Here is a 12,599-nt window from a genome sequence, read left to right on the forward strand (position 1 = left end):
GATGTAAGATGTTATCAAATTCGAGGTCAGAGAATGAGATTGTTTACAACATACAGAAAAGATTATTGGAGAAAACCAGACTTCGTGGAGTCTCACTCTTATTATCTTCTGAAAAAGTTTAAACATGACATTTCTTCTCAGTAAACATTTTAGTTGACCGAGACTCGACCTTTAACATACTTACAAACTTGCTCATTGCAGACAGAAAAATCAAGAAATGCATATTAACCTGATTTCTTCTTTGAATGAGGAATAAAAATCATTACTTACTGTTTATGTAAAATAAAAATGAGTAGTTCTCTTCAACCTGTAAGCATTGAGTGAACTAACACAATTTGATTATCAAACATTTGTAAAATAGTAATGATCATAGAGGATTGTCTTTTCTACTTGATTAATTCAAGAAAGAAAGTCTCCAGATGGCTCAAACTGTATTTCTGGATGCAGATCAATGAAATAACAGTCTCTGTCCATCTGGTCAGTTCTTAAGGTCAAGTGTTTCGACCTTAGGCTTATTACTTCAGGTTAGGTTCACTACAAAACGTAAAAAAACCTGATGATGAAGTTCTTTGGATGAAGGACGAAACATCTCAACAACAACAAAAAAGAAAATAAACCAATGATGAAGTCCTTTGGATGAAGGACATAATGTCTCAACAAAAAAAAAGAAAATAAACCAATGATTAAGTCCTTTGGATGAAGGATGAAACGTCTCAACAACAACAACAAAAAACTGTTCAGATGATGTGACTGAAGTCTGTTGGATTTTCTATTTAGATTATTGACATGAACTTTGATGTGTTTGATACTTTCCAAAAAGTATCTATTTTTTATTCTAGTAGCTTTTCGTTTTTGCATTACAAAGTTGTAATCACTCTGCACATCTTCACTGTTCAGCTTCAGCTAGCTGCAGGCAGTGATTTTGAATTTAGAGAATAAGTATGCAATTGTAAAGGCTGACATGTAGAACCTGATTTGCATGTGAATGCTTGTTTCTCTGCAGCAGTAGATGATTAGTAATAATATGTTTGTGCACATGTTTGCACATATAAGTAAGGGGTGTGGTTAACTCTTTGGAAACAATTTTATGCCTGTCTGAAAATACCATCTTGTCTCCAACAGCTTACAGCACTTTATTTTCTTATCTCAAAGCAATGATTAGCCACTCCCTACTTTACTTACACTTGCATACCCACTTGGCTCCCCACACTCAGCCTGTCATGGCTCAGCCATCAGGTACATTCATCTTGGTGAAAAATTTATGTTTTTCAAGCCATTTAACTGAGCTTTCATCTTCCAGCAACATTCATATGTGTCACAGTGGCTGAGAGGGCTGGAAGTGAGTGAGTCAGTATGTAAATGGCTCTCTGTGTGCCATGTGTAGTTTAGAAATGGCAGCCTTTGCTCAATGACATCCTTGGCAGGATTTGTATCAAATATGTTGTTTTGCATGAATTAGCAGAAGTATCCTAATTCAGTGTGTCAGGTATTGGTAGCTTTTGACAACGTCTTACAAAGGAAATCATATATATAATATATATATATATATATATATATATATATATATATATATATATATATATATATATATTTCCTCACTTAGTCATAAGACCAGCAAGATAAAATATTTTTTCTACTGTGAATACTGAATGCATATGAAACAAAATTAATTTGTGGATTAATTTAACTACTTCTATCCCAATCTATCTGGATGAATGTTCTTACTTTTATGGCCTTATGATAAGATGTTTCCAGGGTAGCTACTGCTTGTGTTGTTTCAAGTTACAGTACAAAAGTGCTTTGAGAACAGTTTGACATTTGCCATTTATATTAAGTCGTAGTTTTTTGTTAGTAGGAGTAAAGAGGTGACTGTGCAGATGAAAAAAATAATATTTACGGATCAAAATGTCTCCAAAATCATTGCTTTACCAAAACCTCACATTTTATACTTGAATAAAATAACATGAAAAGTAAAAAAAGGACACCTAGTGACTGGGATCTTTTCATTAAAGAAAATATACCTAATAGCACATAAATAATGCTCTTTCTTAACCATGATTCAAGAAAAAGACCTTAGATTTTATCTCACACCTATTGATGATATCAGTGGTGTTTGATTGAGTTTACATTACAGCAATGAATGTCTAGATTTTCCTTTTACCTAAAGGTAATGCCAAACTAATTAGTAAATTAAATTATGTTGTTAAATTGGAGCAGAATAAAAACAATGGAAATACCTATGGAAAAATGCCTGCACCAGATTTGTTGATATGGCTGAAAGCACTAATGTGCAAAAACGAGCAGCAGATTTTAAAGTCAGACTGATTGTTCAGTTAGAGGAACTTCCTCTTATGTGCTCAGTTCAGAGGCAGACTGGGCCAGTAGAGGAGGATTGATGCTACTGGGATTAATGTGTAGCTTCAGGCATCTAAACCAACTGAATTATCCTTGGGATCCTTTCAATGGAATATAATCATGCCAAGCTCTCATTTTTATCCCTGGATAAATCCTCAGTGACTCTTCAGATGAGATATGAAGTTGGACAGGGAGAAGAGTGGAGTGGTACTGGAATCAGTGGACACTCATCGTAAGATGACTACGGGTTTTTATTAACATTTTAGACACTTTTGAAACTGGAATCATTGACAGACAAGAACAAGTCCCAGTTTATTGCATGCCAAGAGAATTAAATGGAATTTATTCCGTTGGCAAATCTTGTGTGAATGTTTATAAAGCATTCACTCTATTGTGATCCATTTTTCTTCATTTCTACATTTTTTTTTACGCGATTCTCATCCCACACTTTTCAAGTTATTTCAACAAATCATAAATCAAAACTTTCAGGACAATCCTGATATGAATTTTGGTATTGGTGCAACTTTAGCTTTTTGAAATATTTAGCCTTTTGCCATTTTTCCCCCCTCATAGAAAATGAATTGAGCTCATTTTACATCCATCAAATCTTTAGATCTGTTTACAACCTTTTACTGTTCCTTTCACATTTTGTTCTGGTTCAACTTCTTTCAGCTTCCTTGTACAAATTAAAAAAAATTAAACTATTTTAAGCTTGTCAGGGTTTCAAGGCAGATCAGGACAGGAGAACCCAGTTGCGCAGACAGGACTCAGGTGTAAAATAAAATACTTTTAATAATAATAATAATAATAATAATAATAATAATAAATCAAAAGGCCGACATGGCAGCAAAAACAGATTCAGGAACAGGATTAAACAGGATCAGATAGGCAGGACAGGACAGGCAATACCCAACGACGAACCGACACCGATAACTAAGAAAATTATATAAAATCTACCTCACTGACTGATGCAAGTTTAATTATTACTGCCACAGTGTAGAAGTTGTCACATGTCAGTCTAGTCTTATTATTTCCTCACTGTACACAACTATATTATGTTACATCTGCAGAAGGCAGTTTCATGGATTGATCAAGTTTATTGATTTAAACATGAAGCGGTTTTAATTTCAGCTCTTCCTGGAAAACATTTTTATTAGAAGTTTTAGTGGGTTAGATGTCAAGTCTTTTATGCTAAAACATTAATGACATTATAATCTAAAACTAAAATACTAATGACATTAATATTTCAATTTAAACTAATAATGTCATTATTGTACTTTATTATTAATAACAAAATAAGTCATACTCGTAATTTGTCAGGAGTGAAAATGTAATGAGTAACATCTTTGACAGCCCAGTTTGAGAAATTGCACATTATATTAATAATTACTGAATGGTATTGAAATTTAAAAACATTCAAAGCTGTACCCTATAGCTTTAAACAATTTAAATAAATTATTTAAAGAAAGGGACTTGTTACTTTTTTATTCCTACAAAGTGTTTGTAATACTTTGCTAATAATTACCTGCAATTATTTGTTTTAAACTGTTCTATTGTTTATAATAAATCAAGCATCTTTCATTTGTGCAAGGACCATGTTGTCATCAAATAGTTGGTGAATATGGATTTTACTAGTGATATTACCAAATGATCTGTTCTATATATTGTAAGTACTGTAGTGAATCTTTAAGAGGCAGCAGTGTTTACCTACTAATTTATTCCAATGATGCTGTGAAAATGGTTTCTTGGTCATTAACTTCAAGTAGATAATAGTTTAACATCTTGGAACATCTGTTAGTTGCTGCTTGCGAGCATTAATCTGCACAAAGCAACCGGCCCAGACATCATCCCTGGAAAAGTGTTGAAAGAATGTGCTGATCAGCTCTGCGAGGTGCTGGCAGACATCTTTAACACCTCACTTACCCTGAAGACAGTTCCCACCTGCATGAAGACTGCCACCATCATCCCAGTCCCAAAAAGCTCTACAGTGACTGGTCTGAATGACTATTGGCCAGTGGCCCTCATCCCAATAGTTGCTAAATGCTTTGAAAAAATGGTCATGACTCACATCAAAACAACCATCAACATCGACGAGGACCCTCATCAGTACGCATACCGTGAGAACTGATCAACAGAGGATGCCATCTCCTCTGTGGTCCACACTGCGCTCAACCACCTGGAGCAGAAAAACTCTTATGTCCGTATGCTCTTTGTGGACTTCACATTAGCCTTCAACACCATGATCCCCTAAACCCTGATGGACAAACTATCCACACTAGGACTAAGCCCCTCCATTTGCAACAGGGTACTAGACTTCTTAACAAACAGACCACAGTCAGTGAGGATCCACAACTTCTCCTCCTCCACCATAACCCTCAGCACTGGCTCTCCTCAGGGATATGTGTTGAGCCCCCTCTTGTTCCCTCTGCTCACATATGATTGTACAGCTACCCATCTAGGCTGTCACATTGTAAAGTTTGCAGATGATACAGCGGTGGTGGGATGCATCACAAACAATGATGAGTCCAGCTACAGGCAAGAGGTGGAACACCTGGAGAGCTGGTGCAAAGAGAATAACCTTCACATCAATGTGAAGAAGACAAAGGAGATGATTGTGGACTTAAGAAAGAACAAAAACACCTACACCCCCCAGAACATAAGAGGATCTGCGGTGGAAGTGGTCTCCAGCTACAAGTATTCGGGTGTACACATGAATGACAACCTCAGCTGGAGCAACAACACCACCAGCCTGATCAAGAAAGCTCATCAGAGACTCTACTTCCTCAGACGGCTGAGACAAGCTGGTCTGGGAAGCTCAGTCCTCAACTCCTTCTACAGGTGTGCAGTGGAGAGCATCCTGTGCTCCAGCATCAACATGTGGCATGGAGGCTGCACAGCTGCAGAAAGAAAAGCTTTGCAGAGAGTAGTGAAAGCTGCACAGAAGACTGTTGGAGTCAGCCTCCCCACCATCACAGACATCTACACCCCTAGATGCAGGAAGAGGGCCACCTGCATCATGAAGGACCCCACTCACCCAGCACACACACTTTTTGCCCCACTCCCCTCAGGAAGGAGGTTGATGAGCATTAAGTGTAGAACCACTAGACTGAGGAACAGCTTCTACCCTGAGGCTGTTAGACTCATGAATCTCTAACCAGAATAACCACTGTGAAAAAATTGCATTGTGTTGCTGCTGATCTGTTTCAATGTTGATGTGTTCATGCGTGCTCATCTGCTTACACAGACTCATGTTCATGTTTGTGCTGATGTTTGACGTAATGTTTTTATGTTATGAGTGCTTAGTGTATATTTAGTTGATGTTTTTCTTAGTTCATATCTTAGATGTTCTTACTGTTGTTCTTTTACATTTTATTGTTGGATGTAACTGGGACCCTGTGTACATAATTTCACTCCACCACATGTACCACATGAGGTGCAAATGACAATAAAGAAACTCTGACTCTGACTGAGAGATTTGATAGGGATGTTTTAAAAACATGTTTAAAAATTATATTATAAAAAATTTAAGTATTTAGTCTTTGACATAAATGTATGTTACCATCATAAATGTATAGGTTCTATTTTTAAGTGGAAAATTAAATATATTGAAGTGCATTACCAGCAATGACCGCTAAATTGAAGCTCCAATAATGGAGAAACTCACTGAGATTGAAATTCTATTTTACAAAACTGGCTACAAAACACAGTTTCATAAAACAAACTTTTTAACAACAATAACAGTAAACATTTAAATAAAATATACCAGAAAATACTTCCTTAAAATAGGTTGCATCTGTACGTGACCACCCCATCCGTGTTGGATCTAAAGCACTGATTACACTCTTTACAATGATTTATTCAGATTAGTTTTGCAGACATGTAGTAGAGTGTTGTGGGAGTGTGTGTGTGGAAGGATAAATGAGGGCACAGATTGTTATAAAGCTTTTGAATAAGCTGGTTGACAAGAAAGTTCCTATAGAAGTACAGTTCATTTACTATTAACATTCACTGCATTCACTGCAACATATACACTGAGTTATTGGCTCTTTCTCTGCCCAACAACAACTAAATAGAATATTGAGATCATATTTCCTCTGTTTTACACTTCTGGCCTAATGTAAGTAGCCACTAGAAGGTTCACTGTTGTCCATTACAGCTTCCACAGGTGTTCACAAAATACTCCCCACTGAACTAGTTTCTATTTGGAGCCAAGTTTGCAATTTGCCTAATTCACTCTTCAAAACTACTTTTTGGCTAACTCTGCTTTTTAGCTTTCAATTTACAATGGTTAATTACTCTAATGCCTTTTATAAAAGGTAAAATAAAAGGGGTGGGGTGGACTCTGAAGATATTTGGCTGGAGTTCAAGGTAGCTTTAGGAGTAGACTGGACAAGCCTTAAACCTCTAGAGCTGTGGAATGAAGGGATTTTGTACTCTTGTGTGAGATAAAATTTAATTATTACATAAATCTACATAGTGTATACCAAAGTTTATCTTTTGAGTAGAGTTCCAAGTGAGTTTCATAATTTTGAGTGAGTTGGTAGGAGAGATCATATCGCTCCAGTTTTAGCTTCTCTCCAATGGCTCTCTGTCAAATTCAGAATTGAATTCAAAATCTTACTTCTAACATAGAAAGCTCTCAACAACCTAGCTCCATCTTATAATACAGATCTTATTGTTCCATATTTTCCTAACAGAGCTCTTCACTGTCATACTGCAGGTTTACTTGTGGTTCCTAGAGTTTCCAAAAGTAGAATGGGAGGCAGAGCTTTCAGTTATCAGGCTCCTCTCTTGTAGAACCAACTTCCAGTTTCTATACGTGAGGCTGACACCTTGTCTACTTTTAAGACTAAATTTAAGTCTTCCCTTTTTGATAAATCCTATAGTTAGGGTTGGCTCTGTTTTTCTGAGCTATCCCTTAGTTATACTGCCATAGGCTCAGACTGCTGGAGGACAAATTGACCTTATTTCCTCTCTCTGCTGCTGTCTTTACTTGCTCTACACTACCTGTTTTGTATTTGTAGTTAATTATATCCTTAAAATGTGTTTTTGTCTTTCATCCTATAGAATGTATGCCTGGACCTGCCATTCTGTGTCCATTTGTCTTTCCTGTCCTCTCAAACCCAGCTGGTTGAAGCAGATGACCGCTCATCCTGAACCTGGTTCTGTTGGAGGTTTTTTCCTGTTAAAACTGAGTTTTTCTTTTCACTGTTGCCTTTGTGCTTGCTCAGGATGGGAGACTGTGACAAAGTGAAGATTCGAGTCTGCTGGCTTCCTTAAATAGATAACTTTACTAATTGGCTTTTTATGTACCTATATGTGAATGTTTTTGCACAGTGTCCTGAAACAACTTCTGTTGTGACGGTGCAATATAAATAAACTGAATTGAATTGAGTATCTGTGGTACTTGTATCACAGTTTGAGGACCATTACCCTAAATTTTTTTTACTGTATTTCCCTACTTTAACTAAACAAGAGGATAATTTGCCATCAAATAGCAGCAGTAACATTAGCTAAACTAACATGGCTAACCCCTCCAACATGATTATTACAACGTCTGATGGAATTTACATCTGCATGAAAATAATACAATACAGTGTAAAACAAGAACTAAATATAACTGACCCTGTATACCCTCACTATCAGCAATTGTCTGGTCAGTTTGTTTGTTGCTTCAGTGTCATTTTATTGAAGAAATAATTCACACATGGCTAAAAGTGTGTCCTAATATAAGGTAAAGGCAGCATCTTTATATTGATCAAAGAGTGTAAAGGCTTTTCTGTCTTGATTCACACATGCATTATGTTACACTGCAGATTTCCCCAGGCTTGGCTTAGTTTCAAACAGGAGTGAGGTCATTTATGGTAAATGGATTTGTGATATCCACACCATTAGTTGATTTTTTTCCCCTTAAAGGTCTTTCAGGCTGGTTACGCACTTCTTTATGTTAAGAAATGACTACTCAGCTCCAGCTTCATATCTTAATTTGCCTTGCTCACATAATCAAAGTAATTGAGGTGATTTCTTATGATAATAGCACCTAATACAGATAAGTTATCCTGCCAAGTTTCCATATTCTAAGTCATTGACTTTGATAGAAGAGCACATTAGTGAGGAATCATTTCTTAAGATTTTACCTTTTCTCATTTCTTCAGTTGAGTTGTTTGAGTTTTTGCTGTCTTTTACTTCATTTAATTTAAACCAAGCATAAGGTTTTATAGTAAAAAAGGAATTGAATATAAATTGTTTTTATTACCTTTTTTGCCTTATTTTGTTTACCCATGCTTTCTAAATTGCAATGTGAACACTTAACCAAATTAGTATTATCAACTGGTACTTGGAAATTTCTTATTGCTAAACATTTCAGCAAACCATTTATGCAGCATTGCAGTGCAGTAGAAAATTGCGAACTCTGATGTTTTCTTGACTCTGAATTTAAAATAACAATAAAGCATTATGCCACTGCAGGTGGAGCAAAACCATTGTGACACGGTAAGTGGATTCAATCACAGTGAGAGCCAGAAACAGGCAGACAGGGTAGGAGAAAGAGAAACAGAAAACTTTTTTTTACTGAAATGCTAGCTGGCCAGTTCAACAGATGGTCTCCTCCAGCCAGAAAGCCCAACACAGTGGAGAACCAGTGAATTCTGTCATAGAGCTCTACTTCTGCTGTGCCATTGAATGCAGACAGATGGTTAATTGCTCCTCTGTGAAACTAAATATAGGCCTGTCTCAGTGTACACTCCCAGGTCCACCTCTGACGTTTGTGGACATGTATGACATTTGAATTTACAAAGGCAAACTATTCTTTTTTCCTTTAAAAAAAATCTAGGCATTCAGCCTCAACAGGCTCCTGGAGCTCCAACAAAAGAACTTCTACTCTAAAAGGATGATTAATTCAAAACTAGCACATAAAAGCCGTTCAGCATATTAGTACTGTGACAGTGGAAAAACATGCAGACCTCTCATCATTGCGTTGAGGGTCTGAATGTGAAATATACTAAATTATTCTGCTTTGTGTACTGCAGGTCACAGTAGCAGATAAAAGCTTTTGTGATAGATAATGGGCACTGAAAGCTGCAGCCTGGAACCAGACAGTGATAGAGGAGAGCGAATGTCAAATATAGTGACAGATTTGTTGTGCTGACTTAAGATGAGCACAACTGAGACATGTCAGTGATATGTACAGTGACTTAACACTTCCCAAATTGAAGCCTTTGGAAACATGAAAATCTCTTCTTACCAGCTATGATGGGAGCCAAGCGGAAGATGTCTGAGAGCCGGCTATTGACTGGCTCATACGGGGAGTATTCCAGTAAATCATTACCTGCAGGGCAGAACAGATTGTCAACAATGTGTGTCTGAAACTGTGTATGGGCTTGTTTTTCTGCTATCATGGGGTTCTGCAAAACCACCGAATTATGAGGACACTTTGTTAACAGGGGAGCTAAATTGCAGTACCTATGGGTATGAAGTAATTTTCAAAGATTCAGACTTGAGTTGAACTATAATTATGGTTAAATTATCACTAACAGTTAGATTAGGGAATAAATTAGGATTGATACATGAGAGGGACACTGGAATGTCTGGGATCAAATGAGCATCCTCATGAAGGCCTAAAAACAAGAATGTGTGTGTGGGTCCTACATGTAAACACATTTGTGTGAGAGGAAAGGACAAGATTTATTAAATCCATAATATTCCCTTTCAATTATTCATTGCTAAAAGTGTTTGTTTTATGAATTATATTATTTTATACTAAAAACAGATGAATGCAGATACATTCATCAGCCTCACTTTTGCGAATGGGAAAGGAATCTGCGAACAGGCTGCATCTTGATGTGTTCCTCTGTACTGAATATGTTGCATTATGGGCTTATATAGAGACATTATGAACAAGTAGAACTATTGTGACTTTGATTATAGCACATCTATTCACTCTGAAAACATGTTCTGGCTTGAAATCACAGCTGTTTTTTTTTTTGTTTGTTTTTTTTAACCACAGTAACAACCCTTTTTAGACAAAACAAATAAATTCAAAGAAAAAGAGTTTCTCAGATGGCTGCTTAGGATAGAAATAACACGTGCATTTTGTTCCACTTTGTTTGCTTATATGAGCTATTATTTTACTTTGAAGAAACTGAACACATCCTGTTGATGGTTTAGCCTTGAGTTTATATGCCTTTTACGCACAATTTTTATGCGCCAAATGCGTCCATCTGAGCTCATATACCTTGTAAACTCTGAAATATACTCCAAAATATCCGCAGACAATTCTTCTCCTTCTTCATGCCCCTCCTGCACCTGCAGTTGTAAAGGGAGCTCTGCTTCATGGCATCTATGGCGCTGCGGCACTCGCCCTGCGCCTCTGGACCCGTGACCGCGCTGAAGTTGCTCTCCCTGCCCGCCACGCACTGCCTCATGGTCCGGTACTTGGTGCTGCAGGAGTACTCCTTCAGACAGTGCTCGCTGGCCTTCACGCAGTCCAGCCTGGAGGGACGGGACGCTGAGCCGCCGTCAGCCTTTGAGGGGAGCACCGAATCTGCGCGTAACGAAAACTGGATGAGATGGATTTTACGCACAGCGGGGCTTGGAAAGCGCTTGAGGCCAACCTGAAATAGCCTGGGATTATTGCAGACTTCATGAAATGCTGCTTAGAAATCAGAATAAATCAACTTCAATACCTTATTTATTCGGCGTAAGCTGCATTTACTGCAATAAAAAGCACATATAAAGTGTGAAAACTGAAGAAATTCAAAAGATGAAACACTTACCCAGCATGGACAAAATAAAGACAAAAGTTAAAATCATTGCGCTCTTTGAAGTGGTCTCTGTGAAGTTAAAATAAAATGTCAAAAATAACTTGGGAGGCAGGTCCACGTTTCTTCTGCTCGCGCACAATTTATGCTGAAATGACGGTTCATCCTGTAAGATCCAAAGAGCGCGGAGACCTCCACCTCCCCAACACTGAGAGTCCGGCAGCCTCAGAACCACAGCAGACAAAACAAGGAGCCTTAAAGGACAAGAATCACTCACTCCGCGCTTATTCCGTCTGCTCCGTCAGTCTGCGCGCGGGTGTGTGCGTGAGAGCTGTCACAAACTGTTAGTTCTGGGAGGAAAAACTTGTATAAAAAATAAAAACTCAACAGCCGAACGATGAAAGGTGCCAAACTCTAAAACTTACTAAGGAAAGAGGTTAGGTGTAAATGAGTTATATCCCCCCGCCCACACACACACACACACACACACACACACACAAAAGGCTGAAAAATATCAAATAGTGTCCGCAAAGCAGGTGCGAAGACGTCGGGTCTGCCCTCCACTCCACACTGAGGAGAAAGAAGCTCGAGGTGCAGAGCGCTGGGTGTGTGACGTCATACAGCTGCGCGCACAATTATCCCAACAACCTCATTGACAGCCTCAGTTTACATCAAGCTGAAGACAGAAAGGGAACAAATGAAAGGCAAATAAAATAAAAACATGTCCGGAGGTGGGGATCCGTTTAAAGTCATGTTAGCAAAAACACACCCTTCAAATTAAAATTTAGCTCTTTAATCTATAGTGCGTTTAAACTACAGGAAGCCTTTTTGTACAAACGTTTTATAGACAAGCCTGCCACCAAAAGCAATCTTTGAATGAATTCCTATAAAACCGTTTTAATGTAGTCCATCTTGTAAAGTATATCCTGATAAAGGATCAATAATCCAGGTAGAAAAATCTTAACAAAGTTAGTAAGGTCCTCTGGACGGATTCAAAATAAATAAATAAACTAGCTAATTAATTAAAAACTTGTTAAAACGTTTCGTCTTTTATCCAAAAGACTTTTGTCAGTCTGAGAAGCCACACTAAACTCAATCCTATAAATAGCACCTTCTCAGAGTGGATCAATCAGTTTGTTGCTGACATCCAGAACCAGCTGTTCACATGATAAAGGAGGACCATCAGCCTAACATTAGTGCCCTGATGGCTGTTCACTATTCACAGAGGGCTGAGCGATACTATCAATCACAGCATTGTAAGAGGGGGACAGTTGAACCCGGAGGCCTCCACCCCTGTTTAATGATGGACGATTTCTTTTCACAAAGATGGCCTCCTTTACTCCTCTCTCAAACCATCGTTCCTCTCTGTCCAGGATGTGAACATCTTCATCCTTGAAAAAGTGACCGCTGGCCTGGAGATGGCCTGGAGATGAGTGTAGACCGCAGAGTCCTGGCCTGATGATGTTGATCTTTGGTGCTGGGCCA

The 12,599-nt window shown here is 37.9% G+C and overlaps 1 protein-coding gene across 1 annotated transcript in view; it reads right to left on the reverse strand.

Annotated features, from left to right (window-relative positions):
- The window catches only part of gfra1b (gdnf family receptor alpha 1b), a 33,534-nt gene extending 22,368 nt beyond the window's left edge, over positions 1-11,166 (reverse strand). Inside the window, exons 1-3 of the mRNA XM_037691055.1 lie at positions 11,130-11,166; positions 10,589-10,897; positions 9,599-9,682 (exon numbers count right to left, since the gene is read on the reverse strand). Of these exons, the coding sequence (XP_037546983.1) occupies positions 9,599-9,682; positions 10,589-10,897; positions 11,130-11,166 (430 nt within the window). The remainder of the gene's footprint in view (positions 1-9,598; positions 9,683-10,588; positions 10,898-11,129) is intronic.
- Positions 11,167-12,599: the final 1,433 nt, after the last annotated feature.

This window comes from Nematolebias whitei, chromosome 17 (assembly GCF_014905685.2).
Source record: "Nematolebias whitei isolate Nwh7 chromosome 17, NemWhi1, whole genome shotgun sequence".
Lineage (NCBI taxonomy): Eukaryota > Metazoa > Chordata > Actinopteri > Cyprinodontiformes > Rivulidae > Nematolebias > Nematolebias whitei.